The sequence below is a fragment of the Pagrus major genome, chromosome 13 (assembly GCF_040436345.1).
Source record: "Pagrus major chromosome 13, Pma_NU_1.0".
Classification (NCBI taxonomy): domain Eukaryota; kingdom Metazoa; phylum Chordata; class Actinopteri; order Spariformes; family Sparidae; genus Pagrus; species Pagrus major.
The window spans coordinates 3926006-3949523 of record NC_133227.1 but is presented as its reverse complement, the minus strand read 5'-3'; the positions used below and the strand labels follow the sequence as shown (position 1 = coordinate 3949523).

The 23518-nt window shown below is 39.4% G+C and overlaps 2 protein-coding genes across 4 annotated transcripts in view; one reads left to right on the top strand and one right to left on the bottom strand.

Moving 5' to 3' along the window:
- The window catches only part of npas2 (neuronal PAS domain protein 2), a 29597-nt gene extending 16394 nt beyond the window's left edge, over positions 1 to 13203 (top strand). Inside the window, exons 10-22 of the mRNA XM_073478988.1 lie at positions 716 to 798; positions 884 to 990; positions 1152 to 1299; positions 1420 to 1504; positions 1599 to 1725; positions 3705 to 3802; positions 3936 to 4022; positions 4426 to 4614; positions 5677 to 5931; positions 6131 to 6312; positions 6420 to 6512; positions 6603 to 6813; positions 8382 to 13203. Coding sequence (XP_073335089.1) covers positions 716 to 798; positions 884 to 990; positions 1152 to 1299; positions 1420 to 1504; positions 1599 to 1725; positions 3705 to 3802; positions 3936 to 4022; positions 4426 to 4614; positions 5677 to 5931; positions 6131 to 6312; positions 6420 to 6512; positions 6603 to 6813; positions 8382 to 8615 — 1899 coding nt within the window. The 3' untranslated portion in view covers positions 8616 to 13203. The remainder of the gene's footprint in view (positions 1 to 715; positions 799 to 883; positions 991 to 1151; positions 1300 to 1419; positions 1505 to 1598; positions 1726 to 3704; positions 3803 to 3935; positions 4023 to 4425; positions 4615 to 5676; positions 5932 to 6130; positions 6313 to 6419; positions 6513 to 6602; positions 6814 to 8381) is intronic.
- A 20-nt stretch (positions 13204 to 13223) lies between these two features.
- On the bottom strand, positions 13224 to 20883 carry radx (RPA1 related single stranded DNA binding protein). Of its 3 annotated transcripts, none has more exons than XM_073478989.1 (16): positions 20817 to 20883; positions 19865 to 20434; positions 18371 to 18513; positions 18074 to 18266; positions 17653 to 17761; positions 16429 to 16529; positions 16216 to 16335; positions 16035 to 16130; positions 15779 to 15946; positions 15129 to 15286; positions 14897 to 15066; positions 14451 to 14498; positions 14296 to 14372; positions 13987 to 14223; positions 13645 to 13827; positions 13224 to 13520 (listed from the first exon to the last, which is right to left on the bottom strand). In XM_073478989.1, exons 2-16 carry the CDS (start codon positions 20406 to 20408, stop codon positions 13378 to 13380), a joined length of 2490 nt encoding a protein of 829 aa, XP_073335090.1. In that variant the 5' UTR covers positions 20409 to 20434; positions 20817 to 20883; the 3' UTR covers positions 13224 to 13377. The 3 variants fall into 3 exon arrangements, with proteins under 3 accessions (XP_073335090.1, XP_073335092.1, XP_073335091.1); XM_073478991.1 differs by having other exon boundaries at positions 14897 to 15048; XM_073478990.1 differs by lacking the exon at positions 20817 to 20883 and adding an exon at positions 20725 to 20788.
- Positions 20884 to 23518: the final 2635 nt, after the last annotated feature.

Sequence of the window (23518 nt, the reverse complement as noted above, 5' to 3'; positions counted from 1 at the left end):
AAAGCTCTCTCTGGAGACGTGGCACACTGTGTACCTTCCAACTGATTACATCATTAGAGTTCGTCTGATCCCAAAGGTGCTCTTCGACTAAAATCTGGACACTTGGCAAGTTATTGAATTACATTTAGGTCACATCAGGATGTAATGTTAGCATTAGGGTGTGGACTTTTTCTACAAAGAAGCTAAGGGAAGTCCAAAGAATAAAGTGTTTATAAATGTTTGTATTTTTTCTCTAGAGGCAGGTGGCAGGTCTTTTGATTATGATTTTTTTTTTTTACCCGTGCCTTTTATTCAGCCTTAAACTGTGCTTGAGCTCAGAGAGCAAAATCTATTGGACAGGTTTCAACTCTCCCCTGCTGCTTATTCCAAAATGTAAAAGAGACTGATTACACTCAGTTGCCAGATGGAATGAGTGTTACAGTAAAGTTTGGACCATATGGCATGGAATATTTTTTTTCTTCACATACTCAGACATACAACAAATCCAGGGCAAATACTGATTTTGCACTCTACACTATTTTTCACAGTTTCTCTCACAGACTAGTTACATTCATCCTGAGTTTTTCTCCACAATATACTGGAATGGTCAAGGTTACAAATAGTGTGTAATAACAAAAGTGTCAGGCACTATTGCTAAAAGCAGCAAAACATGCCCTCTCAAACCATTTCGAGATGTGTTGTATGTGGTAATTACTTTCTCACTCTTGTTGTTTAGGATTTGTGTAATGTGGAAGATCCTTGTGATGAATTCACATCCAGACACAGCCTTGAATGGAAGTTCCTGTTTTTAGATCACAGGTAAAGATTGTGATGATTCCTTCTTCTTTCGATCAGCAGTGAAGAGTTTGTCTTTCTTACATGTTTATAATCTTTTTTGTTTCAGAGCTTCGCCGATCATCGGCTACTTACCCTTCGAGGTTCTTGGGACTTCTGGCTATGATTACTATCATGTGGATGACTTGGAGCTTATAGCTCAGTGTCATAAGCAGTGTAAGTCACTCTGTCATCTTCTGTCTGTTGCTTATCATACGCCTTCACATCCAAGAATCTGCCTTTGTAAAATAGGTCATAGTTACATGCATAACTCCACTGCAGTAGTGTATAAAAAAAACCCTGACCTGTGACACTGATGTCCTTTTTTCTCTCCTCAGTAATGCAGTTTGGAAAGGGTAAATCCTGCTACTATCGCTTCCTGACCAAAGGTCAGCAGTGGATTTGGTTGCAGACTCACTACTACATCACTTACCACCAGTGGAACTCCAAACCGGAGTTCATTGTCTGCACTCACACTGTTGTCAGGTAAGCCTCATTGTTGTATCTTATTGTTTGTGCTCTAGCAAAGGGAAGAAAGTGTACACGAAAAATGTTAATTAGTTTAAATTAAGATTAGTTTTTTTCTTTCTATGTGTTGTTTTTCAGTTATGCTGAAGTGCGAGCTGAAAGGAGGCGAGCGTTTGGCTTTGAAGAGCTGTCTCCACCAGAGATAGCTCCCTCTTCAGTGAAGGTAGGAGTTCAATGCCCTTCTACATTCAGTGTGTGACGTTTACAAGGTCAGCCTTTCCGTCATCTTCAAGTCTGAACATTACTCTGTGTTCCAGGCTCAGGAGCTGTACTTGGACATCTGCTCCACACTGGACCCTCCACGGGACAGAAACAGCGGTGCACGTTCGGTGTCCTCCCACAGCTCCCGGAAGTCCTCCCACACAGCGCTGTCGGACTCTGCATGTGAGTCATCCTCTGCTCCCGAAAGTGCTAACTCACTCAACACGTACAGAAATCCTGCAACTGTATGGATGCAGTAGCTGTTGTGTTATTTAAAAAAATGGATTTTCTTTGTTGTTGATAAATTATGACTCCTTGACTCCCGTCATTATTCACTGTAGCAACAGCGTTCAAACTTTAATTGGGTTGAGAAGTAATAGCGCTGGTGGATCATCCTTTTTTTAAATTTGGAAAGAAGTCATTCAAATAGAAATAAACATGAGAAAGATCTGAGAAGACTCTGTGATCAGAGGTAAAACCTCTGTAACTGAGGAGACCAGCAGTCAATAAAACACCTACCTTAATGTATGTGGGTGGGCATCTATGATGAAATGTTTCCAAGGCTTACTTTGGCATGCCCTGTTTGTTTGAGCCTCCAGTCTCTCTGACTTCAGCTGCTCCTCCACCCACTGTCTAATGTACTAAAACACTTAACTTCCATCTGCATCTGTTTAGGAACAATACACAGGGGCTGATTCATTACAGCTGCTGTTCATAAACATAGCTGCTGTCTCCTCTTTACCCACACACATATATGCACTTTCATTGTTTTCAAAGACATATTCGTAAAACTCTTAGAAAAATAGTCAGTGGATGAATTTTGTTGCTTCTTTAATTTGCGTCGGCTCCAATGAAAAACCTCCACTGAATGCATCACAACTTGTGGGTTTAAGTCAGAGGCAGAATGAGGTGGCAATCAAGGGCTCGTGAATCAGCGGTATTGTTATACAACCAGAGAAGAAATGCATTTCATAAGTTGTTCTGAATTTACCTCTAAAAAAGCTATAGTTACTCTAGCTAAAATCTCACTACTTTTGTTGCTTCTAGCTGAATCTCCATGGTGAGTGATCAGCGATGTCACTTGAGTCAGTGTCAGTTGAAGCTGAAGATTACAAGTCTGAAAATGAAGATAATCTGGGGGTGTGGAGTTAGAGAGAAGTGATCTTATCAGACCTCTGTAGCCTGCTACTAGGCCTGAGGCTAAAAGCTGGAGGTTGCATTAGCTGCTACTGTCATAACACATCTGAATCTCTGACTAAAATCTTTGGTGGTCAAGTTGGATTGTGGGTAATGTAGGTTTTGACAAGGAAAAAACACGTTCTGCTGCATCAATTTTCATACCTTTATCCATGTGTATGTTACATATTTTGTTATGTATTTTAGAGATGTAAGGCTCAATCGGTGGATTGCTTTTTTTAGGAATGAAGCACCTTCCTGCTTAAAAAACAACTTGAAGGTTTAGAACAAAAAGACATTTTAATGTATTTTTATAATAATTATAATTATATTTTGATGATTCATCAAAGAACTCTTTGACATGGATGCAGAGAAGTCCAGATAATTGTACAAGAGCTAAGGAGCATTTGCCAAAAGCAAAACAAAATAGAAAGATGATTAAAAAAAGGTCAAACAAAAAAAAATATAGATTTCCTTGTAATTCATATATAATAAAATGTACCAGCCATGTGTATTCCATGCAGCATAGATAGAGCATATAAAACTGAAAGTATGTGAATTCTATTTTGTTGAGGAGTTTGAGTAATTATTTTCAGCCCTGAGTCTTGCCTGCAGTCCTTCTTCTTCTGAGGCGGCAGGCCATGTTATGCCCTTGTAACAGTGTCTATGAAAAGATCCATAGTGGGAGGGTTTGAACATTTTCTTTATTTTGCAGCCAAAAAGATCTTTAAAGGAGAAGTATCACTTTTACTCAAAGGAGTTGTTCTTGCACCGACGACGAATGATTGACAGATTAAAGAATTTATAAGACACTGTATCCCACTCACAAAATGAGTCAAACATCAGGACTTTAAACATATCTTGCCTTTGTTGTAGTTAGCAGCTGTCTTTAAACAAAAAAAACAGTGATTATGATCTAACAGAAAATATCCTCAGTCTGGCATTACCAAACTGTGTTTAGAGGTGACCTGTTGTCTCTTCTGCAGCAGCTAACTCCTACACAGAGGCCTGCACACCATCATGGCAGTCTGCTTCCATCGGGACAGAGAAGACATCTGCCAGACTCCAACCTAGTAGTTCAAAGGTCAGTTTAAACAATGTTTACATGCGTCTGTCTGTCTTGGTGCAGTCGTTTCCCACTGAACGTTTTATCTCTAGAGTTGACACACTATCACAGATTGTGCTAAACTGTAAAACTTTTTCGTTTTCCCCTGTAGAATTTGGCACAAAGACAAAATTCCTTTGACCTCGTTCCCCAAATGAGCCTCCCCCTTTCTCCTACCTGCAGCAAGCACTCCGCAATGGTTAGTGTTTAGACTTCTTCTCCCGCCTGTTGCCTTCCTCTCATCTGTTTGTGTACAATGTCTTATTGTTATGACTGTTGCTGCTGTATGTGTTTATGTCATCTGTTGCTTGTGCCTACACTACCTCCAGGCCCAGTTATAGGATTGTGTTATAAAACCAAGTGAGAAAGACTGTTAAAAAAAAAGAATAAGTATCAAGACTATATCTGAAATATGTTTTTTGTTGTAGCTCTCCACATATTGCTTAGATTATTCCCAGAAAGAAATCATTTCCTGACCTCTTTCACAGACGAAGTGCTTGATTTGCTTGAAATAAACCATCAAATGACTCAACTTATCAAAACTCCATTTCCAGTAGCTCCTTAAGAAAACAAAGATAATGTTTTGGATCGTGTCTTTCCAGCAACAGCAAACACAGCAGCAGCAGCAGTCACAGTCGTCCATGTATGAGCTGCAACAGCCTCAGCTCTGTGTAATGAACCAGCTGAAGGAACAGCTGGAGGAGAGGACGCGCATTCTGCAAGCTGACATTAAGACGCAACAGCAGGAGCTGCACGACATTAAGGAGAAGCTTCACTTCGCTAATCTCCAGGTAACGCTCCCACAGAGATACAAGAAAAAACAACTCTGAAGTAATTATGAAGACAAAAGACAAGAAGTGTTGTTTTGTACATTAGGAAACACTTGATTTTTTTTTTTTTTTTTAAATAAGCAGACTTTAATCTAGACAAAATAAATTATTAGGTATTTACATATCAGTTGTTGAAGGCAGAACAAGTAGGATTTGTTGCAATTTGTAAACACAACATTCAAAGTTGGCCCGACTTTCATGCCTCAAGCACCAGAAGTGCGCGCCTCCTGACCACCTGCAGCCCTCACACCTTGAGTCTTTAATTGGCTCGGGGCCACACAACCACTGATCAAAGGTTGACACCAAGAAACGCCCCGAACACAGATCTCCACAGATCTCTGCAGATCTCCACAGATACAGACACTGCCACACACTTATAGTGGGTCATACGTGACAGGGGATGATATTTATATGAGTCTATACATCGTTTTCTTTTTTTAAAATCCTACTCATTCTTCCTTCATATTGTAAACTTGTGTTGCCGACCCACTCACAATGATGGTGGAATGGCCCCACCAAGAGGCCAGCATTAACTAGTTCAGCCACAAGTACTCTAACCACTACATAGGGTTGTGCCAGATTACTTGTAGTGTAACTGTCTAACTGGAGATAACTAAATATTTTGTAACATTTGAATAGTTCATACAACTATGATTTTGTCTCAAAAAATATTTTTTACTTTGTTTTCCCTTGTTTTTACCAGCAACTTGAAATAACGAGATACCTCCTCGCCCAGGGTTTCAGTCTTTGAATAATCTACAAATAGCTCCCAGTGGCTGTCGAATAGCATTTTTTCTTGAAATGCCCATCCCCATTACACGTACATTACGCTACGGGTATGTTATAGTGTTTGTACAAGAAGTTGTAAAACGTCTCTATAGGTTTATATGTTTGTACAATATGTGCAGAGCAACATTTTTGGACATTTTCGGCTATATTTGACTGTTTTATAATATGCAGGGAAAATTATTTTTTGTAGTAAATGAAGGATAAATTAATATTTTCTGTTTATGTGTGCATAAGATGTTGTTACAGCAGCCTATCCACAATGACTTTGGCCAGCAGCAGCAGCAGCAGCAGCAGCAGCAGCAGCAGCAGCAGCAGCAGCAGCAGCAGCAGCAGCAGCAGCAGCAGCAGCAGGGCTCTGGCAGGCCAGCCCAGCAGAGCCAGTCAGGGGTGATCAGGCAACTCTCAGGCCATCCCAAACCGCCGTCCTGTGGGGCCCACAGCTCATCCCCTCACTCCCTGCTGAGAGAGAGCAGCTCGCCCTCGTCACAGGTACAGAGTTGTACAAGTCCCAACTAAATTGTCAGAAAACTGTCAGAACACAGCTGTTTGGAAAGCTGTCCTCTAATGTTAAGAGGATAATACTGAATATTGTCGGAAGGAAGTATCAGCATATAAAGTGTTGATTTAACTTGACTTGTGTCCTCTTTAGTTTTTAAATGCTTTGTGTTCTTCCTTGGTTTCATCGTAGGTCCAGCAGAGAATTGCGCGGAGCGGGCAGTCAGCAGTTAGTGTGCCTGTGCAGACGAACACGAGTCTGACCATGCCCTTCTACAGCAACCCCATGATGTTCTCCCAGACCAACACGAGGTCTCTGCAGGACGCAAACCAAAGACACACGGACGGCGAGTTCAACCAAGATGGTCAACTACGGTGAGAGCCCTGAAAGAGCGAGCCACTTTGACATCGCGCTTCAGAGTTTGTTTTGTTCACAGTACAGCTTGAGTTCTTCCACTAACAGATTTTATGATTTCCTGCAGCATGCTCCTCAACCAGCCAATGCAGACGTTGGTTCCCACTAGCAGTGTCACCACACAGCCTTCCCAGTGCAACATGGGCATCTCTCAAACCATGTGAGTATAACTAAACTGCCCACACAAAATCGCACCAGTCTGTTTGTTGTTCATATCGTGCCTGAGTTCCTCCTCGTGCCCTCCACACAGATACACGTTGGAGCAGCAGATCATCGCCCCTCCGTTCTCCATGCAACAGGTCAACTGCAACGCCGTCCTCGTGCCCTCCCCGGTCTTCACGTCCCCCATCATGATCCCACACAACACTTTCATCACAAACCAGTCCCAGTCGACCTACCACGCTCAGCCTCAGGCTTCTCAGCACTCCCTGCAGCTCCAGCAGCCGCAGCAGTTCTTTCAGGTACAACACCTGTCTGCTGTGTCATGATGCAGCATTATTATGTGTGTCTAGAAACATATTTGTCTTTTATTCAAGAAATTTTTTGTGGATTGTTGCATTATTTACTAATTTATAATCATTTTAGGCTTTCCACTGCATTTGCATCTCTAGTTACCACAGAAACAAGCTAACTAAGAGTGATGTGGTCTAAAATGCATTAGGTCAGATATTGGATTGTGTTAAACCAGACTTGTTTATCATCTTTTTCCAGAAGGGACAACACAAGTCACCAGCTGTTAAAAAAACCTTACCACAGATAAATAGTGTGAGTCTGGTGTAAAAACACACTTTATAAGAAGCTTACCTAAATCCCTTGACACAGAGACCATAGATGCTTCAGTCTCTGAAGCGATCGCTTTTAGTTTTGGAAAATATTGTTAAAGGCATACAGGCATGAGGGACTGTACAAAAATTACTGGGTGCAGATTGTTTTATTTTGCCAACGGAAGGGTGGCCTGATTTTGAAGGGGTGTGCTGACTGACATTACCATAACATGACACCTTTCATGAACAGTGTTGAGTGTTTTTGAATGATTTTGTCAATTAACCCTGACCCTAAACCCATAAAAAAAGTGACATAATTGACCGAGTGACACATAATGACAACAGTCAAATTCGTTCATAAAGAATCCTTCGTGTTTATCACAGGTGTAATGTCAATCTTATTCAAACAAAGTGTACCTTTTGGATTTTATGTCATCCTTTTCTTATGAGATTCACTATTAAAAACAGATGGAATAGTTACATCAGAAACCTTCCTGTGTATCAGGGCTTTATTCTCTAGTAGCTAGTATATGCCAGTCAGGAGAAACGGTAGCAATGCACGCCATTTTTTCACTAGCCAACAGTTGCCTTCCCTTTATTCTGCATTATTACAGAACTACACTCAAGTTTAAAGTCATACAGAGTTAAACTACAATATAATCTTCAGCACAACCCAACCTGTTTCACTAATGGAAACAAATATTACTGTGCTGAGGCTCTTCAGCAGCTTGTGTCCATTTTCACTCATTCGGTGAGAGTGGTAATAAAAGATTTAGTAGCTCATGGAGAGCAACTGGAATGCTCAGTAAACAGGACGCACTGTTAGTCATTTGTAATTTCACTCCTAATGTTTGATTTGGGCACTGTAACAAATCACTGTTTTTCTTTGCTTTTTTTCCAAACGAAGGGGAGGGTCCAAACTGAATATCAGTAACTCTGGGGTGGGGGTCTTGCTTTATTAAAAAGTCAGACATATGGTTGAGATTCAACCCCCTTTCCAGCCCAAAAATGTTTGTGCAGTCTCAACAATGTTTGGATCCCCTTGTATGCACTAGTCTTAGAATTTATTACCCACACAGACTTTGGCCACATCAGGAAGTATTGGCTATATTCATGATTCAGTAATGACTGAATGATGTGTAGATGTTGAAATAATGCCAGACATGTGTTTACAACCCTCTTGTGAAGTTAATAGCCAGATATAGCGCTCATGTTTACACTGATTTCCCAGATGTAAACTTATATGTTCTCTGTCGTGTCCACAGATGACTCAAGGACTTGTACAAGGTGGATCTACTCCAACATTCTTACACACCGCTAATGTCCCGCAGCAAGGCACTGTGGGATACATCCAGCAGCAGTCGCAAACACAGCAAGTGCCGCAAGCACAGCAGCAGCAGCAGCAGCAGCAGCAGGCACAGCAGCAACAAAGGCAATACCAACATTCCCAAAACCAGACTAGCAGTGTTTCAGACTTCCGAAATATGCTGACTCGGTAGCGCTGTGGACTATTGTTAGAGCGCCGAGATCGCCCCGTGTGTTGTCGCCGTGTAGACGGCAGCACGTTGTGGCATTTGGAAGTCAAACTTGACGCCAGTGGGAATGCTTCTAGCGACCTTACTTTTGATGTGAAGCTGCCCATTCAGAGGAAGCCGGCGTGTTCGTACGTGGAGTAAAAAACCACAAGCAAAGGCCGCACCGGCCTGACGTCACCTGCGGGGATCTGTGGAGATTCTGAGGTGCTGGACCTTAGCGTCACACTCAGGCGTCGACCGGTGAAACTGCCAGAACAAGTGGATTATCAAAGCTCTCAATAGACTTCTAACAAAGAGAGTTTCCTACTAAGTGTCTGTTTGCACTTTGGTACCACCCCCCTACCCAAAAGTAGAATATTTATTTTTGCCTGTGAATTAATATTCTATTCCCCTCACTAATAATGGCTCAATAGTGAGATTAGTTTTCAAACCTACAGCTCGACACCCCTCCCCAGTGACATCAAATCATCAAGTCCAATTTTTCAGCTCCAGTGAAAGTGGCTCATCTCATAAAGGGATTCGTGTACATGAAAGTGTATTTCAGTCGGCAGACATCAGACGTCGCTTCCATTTTGTCCCCAAATCAATGATTTACTCGCATGTATGTTCATGATAAGTCACAAGAGAGGGGCTGTATGGTGAAACATGCAGCAGTGAGATGACCGTCATATCTAAAGGTCAGGTTTGGTAAGAATTCATACGCAACACGCTGCACTGGGAAGCTGTGGGGGATATTCAATTATGAGAAAGGTCTATCTAGATTTTTAAAGCCTCAATCTGGGACAGAAGAAGGGGTGCTACAACTATTGCACCACTTCTCACTGAGAATGATAACAAACAAAGCTCTTAAGTCCTGATTCTAGGTGCTTCTGGTGAGCTCTGCAGTACTTAGGTGATGACGAGTTTAGATGAGTTAGCAGAGGGGGAAAACTTTGTGCCTTTAACCGTGGTGCGTCCATGGTGCGGTTTGATGGTTTTGTCTGATTACGGCTTTAAAAATCCAGCTCAGGTCCATTTGGAATACAAAGTTCTATTTTCATAGGTCATAATTTATTATTTTCCACATCAGATATAAACAAAAAGAAAAGACATCTAGATTTGTAATGAATATATTACAAATATATATTGGATGCTTGTTGCAACCTTTACTTAAGTAAGTCCAAACTCTTTTTCAACACTTTCTGTAATGACAGTATGTAATAAGATTCTTTAAACTATTTACTGAAACCCTAATGAAATAATTTCATGTTTATTTATTGCATATAAATTTGAAAAAAATATATTGGATTAAGAAACTAGTTTTATACTCAGCGGTGCAACAAACTGCAGCAGAGGTGTAGGCATGGGGAATTGACATCGAAAAAATATTTTGAGGAGACTCTGCCTGCTACCTGGATATTTGTGAACAGTATTACCTTGTTTGTTTTCTTTATTTGACCATGTGAGAAGTCACAAAACTTAAACTCTAATCACGACCAAATTAACCCATGTAAAAGTACAAGTAAACAATACTTTGTCTCCTACTCTGAATGTGATCTCATCGAAAATCTAAAATATTGCCAGCAGATATTGTTTAAAATATATTAACCTCCAATGCATTATTACGTAATATATCATACAGCTGCAGATAAGAGAAACACTATATTTAAAGTATCAAACATTGACTGCTCATACATCTGGAAGTTAATCATGTTCTCTGCCGAGTCCTTGTCAGTATTTCAAGATGTTACAATCTGGTTCCTTTCATGATTTAACTTTCTTTTTGAATGACAATCTTAGGAGTCCTTTGAGAAATAGTATTTTATGTTTGTTGAGGGGGAATCTTGTGCAACTGCTAATCAGCTCTTATGACTACACTCCTTTCTCTTAACAGCCATATTAAATATAAAGATAACATATATTGGCTCACGTTATACTGCTGTATTGTGCGTTCTTTTCTTTTTTTTAAGTTTAGTTTATTTTTTTTTTTTACATGGAAATAACAGTAACATCGGCACTGCAACATACAACCATGCAAAAGCACCAGATGCGCTGCATTTAGCGTTTGTAGCAAGATGCTGATTTACAACACCTGTCCACGAGAGGCTTTTTAAAACTTAAACTTAAAATTTTGGTCTATACTTTTAAGTTTTTTCCTCATTTAAAGGTGCAATACATAAGAATTGGCCACCTTACATTCATACTCCCAAGAGAGTAACTGCTAACTACTGCCAACTGTATTCTGTTTATACGTCCAGACAGTTACCATTTATCGAGGCCCATGTGTTGCCTCTACTGGCGGCCTGGTGTCTTGTAACAAATTCATCAAAGAGGGAAGGACTGAAAGAGGTGTGGAGTGTATAGGCTAAGCCGGATTAGCAGGTGAACAATATCCAGGAAGAAAACAAACTAAAGAACATAAACAGTATGTACATCTCTCTTGTATTAATGACAATCAGAGACAATGTGAAACAGTATACTGCAAAGAAGCTGCCTGTGCCAGAGTCTGAGATTATCATTTAAATTTAAAAACCTTTAAATTCGTCCCATGGGTTGTTCCCAGATAGCAAATAGCTCAGCTGGAAAAACATCCTCAAATTCTCACTGTATAACTACACTTTATTAAAAAGCAGCCTTCATGCTCAGTATGACAGTTTGGTCTCAGCCACCCTTCAAGTTAGCTACGTCACAGTCAAGACTGGTGCTGTTCACGGTGGACGACAGTGCTCAACATGTACGTTCAGTGCCGTTTTTCACTTTCCTATGTGCAATGTCAATTTGAAAAAGAAGAATGTTAATTTATACTGTTTCAAATGTTTCAGAACAGATGTACGATGTATATAGAGGTGTATAATAAGCCATTGTACCATGTAAATTATATGGAAATATTTTTTTAACGAAAATGTCCAAACATTCCTTCAGCAGTTGACATCAGCAGTATCTTTTAAAAAAAGAAGAAAAGAAAAAGATGTATCCAGTGAAGAATACAGTGATTAAAGCAGGACATTGTCTGCATGGGAATGTGGTGCAAGTGTTAGCCTTTTCCCAAACATGATAAGAAAACACAGAAACTCTGGAGTAAATGGTTATTCTGTATGTTCACCATGATCACGGAGAAAGATGAAATGAAGAATCTCAATCCTTATGTCCCTGTCAAGCAGAATTTCAGACATTTCAGAATTTTTAAGGTTCTCATCAGGGTGCAGGAACAGCTGTCCAGCTATGTGGTCGCTGCTAATGAGACCAGTAGCTGAATCTTTAAAAGGCAGTTGAGCCAAAACTGACATTTTCATTTTTACATTTTTACATTTTTTTTTCTTCAGTTTAAGGGGTTACAGTTTTTTAGCTTTTCAGAAAAAGTGCAATTGTACATCATCGTCAAAATCTATATTTTTAGATGGCTGAGGGAAGTTTCTGTCTCCCTTGATGTATTTCTACACATCCGCATAGCAACATTAAAGACAGCCCATGTAAGTTGAGCTCAGCCAGCAACTCAGAGGTGCCATAGATGACTACAGCTTTTCTTTCTTTCATTATTCAATTTTATTTGAACTACTGAAAGAAATCTGAAGACATTTTAGGAAAATGTATAATTTTGCAGTCAATCACTCGCAGTGCGACTTCCCCTTCAGACTGTTCTCCATCTAATCATTCAGAGAAGCAGAACAGCTGCTGTCACACTGTTATTGGAGGGAAATTCTGCTCATTAAACTCAACTGTGAGTGAATCATGTTGATAGTCCATGCATTGTGTTCCAGATGTGAGTTAAGCCCTAAATTTGTTTTGCTTTGGACAAATCACCTCATTCTACGCAAGATGTTTGGGAGTAAGATGATTTTTTAAAGTTTGTTTTTTGTTCGGTGTGTATTGCTTCACAAGTTATTGTAAATAACCCATCTGCTCAGTCGGTACTGTCTTTTCTTTCTTGTCGCTATCTGCACATCTGTTTCTTTCTTTCTTTCAGAATGCTTTTCTTGTTCATGGGGTTTTTCATTGAGTGTTTTTGAAGGCATGTGATTTGAATCACATTCAACATGTACTTTTGCTGATTTGTAAAATAACGACTGACACCTTAAATGTGTGTGTGGGCGGTCAGTCAGATCAATGCTTTCTGTGTAAGATTTGCCAGGAGATGAACAAAACAAACCTGGTGGTTCACAGCCATTTCTGCAGTTTCAGTGCAGAAACAAACATTGAATATATTGTATAATAGAATGTAAAAAAAAATTTAACTATATAGTTGTTTATTTTATATGTCTAATAGATTACATATGTATGTTACATGATTTTAAAATTAAAGTAATTTTGTAACAGATAATGAAGTGTCTTATTAGAGGAGGTGAGGCTTTTATTTGCGTTCAAGTTGGTGTTGCACAGTCACTTGTATGGCTTGTTTTCTTTCTGTACTTACCATCAAAATAAGCTTTAAAAATATCGTTAATATTGTTTTAAAAGAAATTAACAAATTAAGTTTACATTCTAAAATATCTTGATATTAATTATGTTATATTGAATTATTTATAAATCAACCTGGATATTGTGAAATATATGAAAATAAATATTTTTAAACATATGCATCGTTATTCTGAGCAATGTCTTTACACAGATGATTATTTATGTACAAGATTGTTTCTCAGCTGTGTGTTCTTACTGTGAAAAGCCATATTTTCACATCAGAAAGTCAGACGAGTATTAACCTATGAAGAAGACTCAGCAGGCCACTGGACATGGAGGGAAAAAAAACACTTCAGTTCTGCTGAACCTCGTCGTCTGTCACTCTGTACATTTTGTTGATCAGGACCTCGACCTTATCTCCACCCAGATGACAAAGGTCCAAGAAGCATACGACGTGCATGTCCTCCAGCTCACAGGCTGTCTCTAAGACGTCTTCTGTAAGACAAACATTTCACATCTCCTATCACATTGGTCCAAAAATGACGCTTTACATGGAGTGTTAAAACACTTCTCAGGTGCGTGTGGTGACTGTTTCCTGAACAGGTGGTGTGGTGGCTACCTGGCTCAGGGAGTGTTGTTTCACTGTGGTTGGCAGTGTCACTGAGAGGGCAGAGGAAGCCAGACGAAAGGCAGGACAGCATCGTGTTGCCATGGGGGTCCTGAGGAAGACCTACAGCCCTGGGCTCATCTGAGCTCACGACAGGAAAAAACGCAGCATCGATGGCTATCTGCATGTTTATACCTGTCAAAACATAAAAAAAACAAGGAAGATTTGCAAACTGATTTTGACAGTTGTCACCCCTGTTCTTTGCCAACAATTAAACAACATAAACATCAGAACTAACCAAATTAGACAGCTAATTTTTACCACTTGAGTATTTCCTACAGGAAAAACTTTTACCTAATATTGTGACTTGGTAGTATCCCTGACAGACAACAGGTGGGATGGTATCAGTGGTCTGCTCTGGTGCCCACCGTGTCGGCTGAAGGTTACCCCACTGCAGGAGGACGTCCTTTTCATCAAACGTGAACCTTCGAGAGATGCTGTCCTGGTACAGAGCGCCTTGACATAAATGTTCCTTCACTTCTTGTTGCTGCTCCAGCCAGCTGCTGCTTTCCCAAGACAATACATCAGAGCCTGGAGGAAACACACATCAGTGTGAGAACACGCAAGTTACTCTTAAGTAAAGCTGTAGCTCCAGTAATGCACCTTCCACATTGTGAGCCTCCTCAGATTCAGAGTCGCTGTCCTTTTCTTCCTGCACGGTAGTTTCAAGTCCAGCCCTCCTGTAGGAGCAGAAACAGATGAGCTCAGAACAGTTGAAGTAGGTTACTGATGAACACTACCAGCTGAATCTGCAGTACCTTTTTGCAGGAACGCTACCACGAGTCAAGGAGGTGCGCTTGGCTTCTCTGGAAAACATGTTTATACATTTAAACATTTAAATGATTTAATATCAAATACAGCTGCAAGAATAAGTCAATTCATCAGTTAGTCTTTTGAAAGAAAATTAATCACTAACTATTTTGTTAATCGATTAATTGTTTCAGCCATTTTTCAGGCAAAAATTTTAAACATTGGGTGGTTTCAGCTTCTTCAATACAAGTGTTTGCTGCTTCTTTCTGTCATTTATGATAGTAAATGAAGAGTCTTTGGGTTTGGAACGGTTGGTTAGACAAAAGAAGCAATCTGAAGACGCTACTTTTAATTGACAATCTTGAAAATGATCGGCAGATTTATCAATTATAAAAATAATTGTTAGTTGCAACTCTATCAAGCTCAAATCTGACAGCCAGGAGTCAAATCACACCTTGTTGGAATTCCTCTTTTCCTTCTGCTTGCTGAGATTTCCTCAACAGAGGGAGATGTTGAACTGGCCTCTGAGGTCTGCTCAGCTGTCGAGGGATCATTGTGTGTGTCGGAAACAGCTTGTTCTCGCACATCAGTAGAAACATCTGGCACCTGCAGGACACCAGTTGACTTATTTTATAGCATTAATAGTCACTGCTCTTTAAAAGATGCTTTGAAATCATGTCTAATACCTCGTTCTCTTGTGTTTGCTGAGGCTCTGTGGTCTTTGGGCTTTTCATGTAGCGCACTGCTGTGATCTGTCCTTGAATGGCAAGTCTTTTATGTTCCCTGTACTGCAGGGTCTCCAGCTCCCTCTTCAAGTCAGCTGCGGCAATCAGAGGAGCTTGAGCTGAAGATAGAGCAGAATGGTTTTAGGTCTACATGACAGTTGAACCAATTCACTTTCTCTGGAGGATGCAGAATTTTAGATGCAGGACATAATGTTGTCTATAAACTGTCTTCTTATGGGTGGCTTGAAAGAATATCCTTTAAAAACTCAAATAAAATGTACAAAGACGAACTCTCTGTGACTTTGCATCGAGACAGAAACGGAGCAGGTGTTCAGTACACTATGCTGTATCTTGTTGCAGAACTGCATGAGAATGCTGACCCAGATTTTATTGGATTCCTGCCACCCACAAGAGAACCGAAAGAATCTCATTATGGTTCAGTGCTGAGGTGGAGGTCATCATTCATGCCCTGAAATCATAAAAAATTGATCTTTTTTTCTGCAGGTAACTGGTGCATTCTGAAATAAAACTGTCCTGAAATCTAAGCGTGTGAGTATGTTCTTAAACTGGAAAACACATTAAAAGAGAACCATTCTGTGTTTTCCCCTCACCTGAGGGATCTGACAATGACTGGGTACATTTCTGTGGGGGGCGGGGGTAACAGTATTGACCACCAACTGCAGTCTTCTGGAGGACAACATTGTCCTTCAGAGTTTTGGTCCACTGGATGAAGCTCTTCACTTTGGGGTCACTCACATATGGCTGACCTTTGTGGTAGCCTGTTGTGAAGACAGATAATATACAGTCACCGTCACCATACAGTATGTATGTAGATTATTAGCTATTTATTGTTACAGCTTTGCAAACCTGTGATGAACGTCTCCGTCTCGCAGCTGCTTGTGAGGTAGGGCAACGAGTTTTGCACTTGACAGACTCTCATCTGAGTGCACACCAGGTAGGTCACTGTGGAGGAGATGGTGATACAGTAAACAAACTAAGTGAAAACGCCTACAGAGCTGTCAGACAGGAGCTGAAACAGTCGACTTACTGGGGCATATACGACTGAAGATTTCAGGTTGAGATGAGGAAAACACCTCCAGGATAAAAGGGTGGCCAGATGTTCCGTCCACTGCGTGTATCCAGCGATATGTCCAGTATTTTTCTGGACCTAATTGATAATAGTCAGTCAGCAATAATTTAATTAGCATTACTTCAGTTTTTAAAAAGTCCAGTTTCTAGATAAAATATGAACATTTCTTACCCTTGTTCCCTTTACTCTTGACTCTTTCAACACGACCAACAAATGTCACCAAACCAATGACATCACATGCAGAATTGTTGGATACGTTTTCCAACTCTGACCTGTGAGATACATAAATGACATGAAGCTGTTTTTGAACATGACTTGGCTAGGAAATGCTGTATAAAAAGAATAATATTAAGTTTGATATTAAGATAATTAAGGCAACTTCAATATTTTTCAGCCTGAAACCTATTTTCCCATGTTGTTGTGTCCAACAGTGACAAAAAGGGTTGCAGCATTATACACTTTTCAAGGTATACTGTGGTATGAAGACTGACAGTTATCATACTGTGTATATTTGCTTACCTATGGGATTATATTCTACCATACTAGCATTATTTTAAAAAATATTTTAAGTTTATATCAAAATTTGATGTCTGTCAATGCATAATATTTTGTGAGATTACAGAAACCTTTCCTGTTTTCATTCCTTTTTGGAATTTTCTGAAATGGTTATTGTACCTTGAAAATCTCACACTGTTGCAAACCTAGTGACCAGCATTAAGCAGGAAAATGGGCTGCAATGTAAGGAATATAAATGTTGAGCGAGAGGGAATAAGGACATCAGAGAAGCAGTGTGTACAGCCAGAGTGTTTTCACATCTAACTTGGTGAATTAAGGGTTTATTTTGGCCAGACCAGTTGGTTTTGGTGAGTTGTATTTTGTTTTTCGAGTTAAAATAAAGTGTGTTTTACAGCGATAAAATAACCGTTTCTACAAATGGAGTCTGGTGGATCTTAATCATTAACAAAAAGGTGCATCTCTGTAGGGATCCTTTCTATTATGTCGTCAAACAATTAAAATAACAATTTGAGCCTGTCAGCGGCAAAAACAAGCACTTTTAGTGGACATACTTCGACGATATGATATTGCCCACAAGGACTACATTGCAGCCCATTTCGCCACTACCGGCCACAACAGTTTCATGCAATACTGGACCAATTTCAAAAATCGTTCTCCCTCTCAGGCATTTAGACACAAAACATGGGGAAATAGGGTTGGGGTTGAAAAATATGTAATCGAAATAGCAGAGCATTCTCACCTAAAACTTACTACAAGTAACTTTTAACTGATTATGAAACAGTCTCAATTTAATACGGATGCCTCTAATAAAAGTTCTTTTTAGTAGCTTTAAGTACCTGATAGAGACAGACAAATGTTAAACAATAACCAATTCATTACCTGGTGATGAACTGGTAGGAAACCTCAGGCAATCCCCACTGAGGCAGGACACTCTTCGGTGAGACCACAGTGATGACCGAAGCTGGGTTGCGAGGATTCAGGCAGATTTCTTAGAGAAATACATATGAAGACATTACATTACAGAGAGTTACGAAACTACACAAAACTCTTTTATAATAACTTTTAAAACATGGAAAACTTTACTTTCATTTTCCAAACTATCTAAGCCTTTATAGAAACATGCATTCATAAACAGAGTCCTGCAACTGATAACAAGTTGGAGATAACCGTTTGACACAAGTCACATATCTCAGCATTGTACAACATTTTCAGACAAAAAAACAAAAGGAAATACTATTTATACACTGCTTTGGTTTTGAACTTCATAATAGGTCTGTGTGGTCTGTAGTTGTGTATGTACCAATAGAGCTAAAGGTCTTCAATCTGTGGTGGTCCATCTGTGGGTGTGACCGGTTTGAATAACTCTGCTTCAAGGTGTAATTCTGGAGGTACAACACTGTGCCCACGTTCAGTCTCTGGTAAAACTCTGGACAAAGTTCGTTCCAGAGTACGAGGGACATTGTCCCACTCTGGTCAGCAACTTCAAAGTATGCCTGGAATATGACACACATTTAAAATTTGTATAAAGAAATACGAAGGCGAGATCCTCTTCAAATCTTGCTACAGAATCTCCAAATTCTTTGGAAGTTAAACTCACCTGGAAGGGGTAATCAATCTTCAGCCCAAACTTCCCGTAATATCTTAACCTGGATTTGTGTATTATCTTCACTAGTAGAGGGAGAGGTTTCCATGCGTTTCTAAAGCATGACTCCAGACTACGTAGAAGAGTGATCTTGGACACTGTTGAAGAGAGGACATTGGGGACAACACATATTCACAGCCAAAGGTCATGAGAAGTAATATAAAAAAGATTTTGCAAGGGAGATACGTTGGCTTTACTGGACAGGGTGCCAGTGCATCTATTCTAATCAACAACTGTGTTCCTACTGTGTCTAGTTAAGACTGAATAATGAATATAGTCAATGTGTCAGATATATAATATTAATCGTATTGGTTTTATGAAGGACGGTGCATATTGTTATATCTTCAAATACAGCTTAGAATGAGTCTTTTCCAGGTCTTAATAGCTTAATTAGTTAAAATTATTTTCTAAAGACATTAGAGTGTTATAGCTGAGAGAATTATAAAGTCTCTGTCTGCTTGGCCATCATAGCGGTGCTGAAATGATTAGTCAATGTCGAATGATTAAATAACTTATTGAGCCAAAAAGACCAAATTTAAGGACCAAAATGTCTTTTTCAGGGCTGATGCCGATTATTAGAAATCAAGAAGACTGAAAACCGAAATGTGGGACCGATATTCATTTGCAGTAAAAATTAAACTCTTTGTGCCAAAATTTCAAACAAACAGTGATGGAATAAACCTAAGTACAATTTACTCAAGTACTGTTCTTAAGTATCATTTTGAGGTACTTTACTTGAGTACCTTCATTTCCTGCTACTTTATACTTCCTCTCCACTACATTTATTTGATACATTTAGTTAATAGTTACTTGGCAGATTCAGATTATTCAGTGTTTACAGGCTATTAATTGTGAATTCTAACCAGTCAGATATTGTTGTGGGAGGGACATTTTTTGAGATGATGTTGCAGCCAAAGTAGCACATTTTCATATTAATTTATTTTAACTGCAATTTGAAATCACCGATACTGATAATCGATAAACTGTCTACCCCTAATAATTATATTAGCTCTATGTTTTAACCGACAAAACAAGCTGTTTGTAGACAGGACCTTGGTTTCTGAGAAAGCAGTGGTCATTTTTCTGTGTTTTGTTGTTTTGTTGCCCGGTTGATTTGAAAAAACGAAAAGAAAATATTGTCAAATTTATAATGTCAATTAATATTTGTTGCAGCCATGCATCATCTCCAACTCATTAAATCCTCTCATGTGTCCTGTATTCAAACATATTCTAACAGCACCAACGGCCATCCTAAAAATATTGTCAAACTAATGCATGCAAGGCACTGGGTCAAACATAGTGGCATTTGCTTTGGTCCTTTTCCTCCAGCCCTGAAGCTGAAAACCCAAGTAGTGGGTCCACATAAGTGATCATCAATCAATACAATAGATACATCAGTGTATGTAAAACAGATCTGTGTGAGGCAGAGGGATCATCATAGTATCTCACCGTCCAGCACTGTGTCTGATGGGGGACACCCTGAGGTCCAGATGTCTCCCTCTGGATCATCATTGTTCCACAGGGACAGGTAATGTTTGCGGCTCACCTGCAGAGGAACATCACTTTGCAGCACCACACTCCTCTCCATGCCATGCTTGACCAGCATGGGCAGTGAGCCAACATCCTTTATAAGAGGCAGGACAGCTGACCCCCCTACAGCACATCTGAGCTTTTCAATGCAAATGAAACCGTGTCCCAGTCTCCTCTCGTTGTAAACAAACGAGCCCTGCGTGATGTAGATGTCGACCCCAGTCCTCAGGATGTTTGTGTGCACTAGATGGTTTAAACTAGGGTGAACAAAACATTTGGCTCGGCAGACTCCGTCAGTGACCGTCACATCGTAGCTGTAGCTGTCGAGCTGCTGCCCCTCAGCTTGCTCACACATGTATCTCTGGAGGGCAGTGACAGCGACGGGAGCCGCCTCCTCAGTCTGTAGTTTCAGACTCCGTGAGGACAGACAATCCAACGTCCTCTGGAGGAAAGACACTTCCATACTGGACCGTTACTTCACCCGGTTACCTGCAAGATAAACGGTGTGTTAGTAATGTAACCAAACTACGTCATGTTAGCTTGTTGGCTAACTAACAGCAACAATAGCGTTGTACTCCACACGTTTAAACTTAGGCAGAAATACTGGTGGTAACTTGAAGAATGTAAAAGACTTATCTTCCTGCAGCTAGTTTACAATACAATACCTAACATTTCAGTGTTTTTTAGAAGAAGATAGTTCGGTATAGAACTACAAACAAAGCGGGTGCACTTTGATTACGTCACCAACACCAAAGCGTACGAAAATACATGAAATTCACCTTAAGTCTGTTTTGTATTTCTAATATAACGTTACCAAGCCAAATAGTTACGGTTAAGTGTTAGCTACAAACTAACCGTCCACAATAAATACCTTTTTTTAAAATTCCGCGCTGGTCAGAACTCACGTCTTCAACGCGACGACTAGCGAAGGCATGACCCTCCTTCCTCTGTCTCTGATTGGCGTAGCCTGACATTTTCAACCTCACCCTAACCAATCACACTCCTAATGCCTAAACCTAACCAATCAAAACAACGCAGTCACCGAATGCTAACCAATCAGACGAAGAGACGGGCGGGTCATGACTTCACAACGCTGGGAGACAGCTTGTGTTTCTTCTATTTTGTTTTTATAATGGGCAAATATGCTTTTCAGGAAAGAGTTGAACTTTTGTTTCAGGACACCCTGAAAACCCTGGCAGTGTGCACATAATTTAGTAGACAATTACATCTGTGGGTGACATTTTTGTATATTGTTTTAAGTTTAATTTCAATGACTTTATACTGTTTGATATCCATTTCCTCTGAATGTGTTAACTACTGATTCATATATCATCCAGTCACCAGTACAGTTGAATTCTGAATACTATTGATCAACTTTATTGATGTTATTTGAAGTAAACAGTAACATGTGAACATTTTACTATGGATCATAGCTTACTTGATTTGAGAGAGAGAAAGAGAAACAGGGGGAAAGAGATTATTTAACTTTTAAAACACCTTTATTCTTCGATAAACAATGACCACATCAACACGACATGTTTACCAGTTTGACCAAGGATTTAAAAGGATTAAAAAAACATGTATGTAAAGAGAAATGTTACAGATATCATAGTGATTACAAACTGAAATGTGATTTTAGAAAATAAATACATATAAAAAAGCAGTCAGTCTTCATTTTCAACTGATTTCTTTCTCCTTAAACAGCTGTTTAGCTTATTTGTCCTGGCATTTGTTATGTTGTGTGAGTATTTGATGCCGCTTGTGTGCCAGTAGGGGGTGACAAGTTGATCCAGGAGAAGAGCTCCAGGATCTCAAACAGGACCCCTGCTGTCCAAATCAAATTACTGCAGCTTTCTTACACAGTATAGGGTCAAAAGTATATCCACATATTTGACATGGGACATATTAATGCTTCAGCATACAATAGTATTTTAACATTGCACTTTCAGCTTTAAGGCAGCAGCTTAGGGAACACCCTTTCCTGTTTCAGCAGGTCCATAAAGGAAGAGGTTTCTGATTTTTCTGTGGGTTGAATTGTCTGGCCTGCTCAGATGTGCAACCTCAACCCTACTTAAGACCTTTGGGATGAAGTTAAACACAGACACACAGCCAGATCTTATCATCCAACATCAGCGGACCATCATTGTTCCTGTGGCTGAATGAGAGCATATTCCTGTTTCTTTTTATTCTTTAGTAAAACCTTTCTAGGAGAGTGGAGGCTATTATTGCCCAAGGTTTTGAAGGTAGGTATTCAGCAGTCACATATGGGTGTAATTTTTAGGTGTCCACATACTTTTGGTAAACAGGATTTGCAGTTATTCATAATGCTGACCTCCCCTAATTTTTTTTCTTCGAACTTCCTAGCAAGTGAATCAGCCGTCATGGTACTCTCATTTCCTCCAGTGAAGCAACGGACATCTAACTCTGGCAGTATTACATTTTACAGACTACATGGAGTTCAACTGTTCCCTTCAGCCATACTTAGCATTACACATTTCGTGCTCAACTACCAACAATAGATGTGTCATAAGTCATTGGCACAGCACAGAGCTCCCTGTGTTCTATGCAGTTTTACAATTAACATTTGTAGGTCAGGTTACATCTGTATAAACCTTCTTTGCTGTTTCCTCAGCATTACTGAATAAAATAAAACAGACATCTCTAAAAGGTGGTGGCACATTCTTGTTTTTCACCCCATGTTACTTTATTATTGTGTCACTGTGCAGAAATGTATTCGAGAAGTCTGCCATCAAGATCTGATGATGTTTACAAGGTTAGTGTTTGCATTGCATTTAGGACCCACTGGGTATTACACCAAGTACGTTTCCAGGTGGAGGTTCAATGGGTCCTTAAAAAGCCAAATTAATTAATAAATATTCACAGTAGTGCTATAGAGATTCTGCTTATTAGAGTATTTTCTGCTGTGAATCCTCCCATACAGTGTAGATAGTGCAGTATGCCATGTTAGCTCTTTGTGTCTTTGATAATAACCATGTTTGGTCTGTGAGATCCCAAAGTATAAATCATTTAATGCATTTATTTCACAACAATAACAGTATAAACACTATAACTGTCGGGCAATATGTCAAAGTTTCAAAAATTAGAAAGAAGTATACACAACAAGCATTTAAAAGTTTTTATAACTGGAAAAAGGAAGAAAGATTATTACAAAACCAAGAACTCAGACAGGAATGTAAAATGAAAAGTTGACTGAAATATTGCTTTCAACATGTTTTTTAGCTGAAATAATAAATCTAAAAAATGCATTTTTGAGTCTTTAAAATACCTTTTTAAAAAGTTTTAGTATTGTATTTTTTCTTGTCCTCAATATTAGCACTGTTCTGTATATCAGTATGTGTTATATGTAATTTAATGATTTATTTATCTATTTGTTTATGGAAATTCCACCGTTCACTGTAATCTCCTTTTATTTCAATGTCATTTTATGTTCTATGTAGTTTTGGAGAAGAAATTAAACTCGGAATTTTAATATTTACAACATTAATAAGGTAATAATACAAACTCAGAAATATTTATCTTTTCCATAAGTGAATAAATAAGCTATTCTCAGAG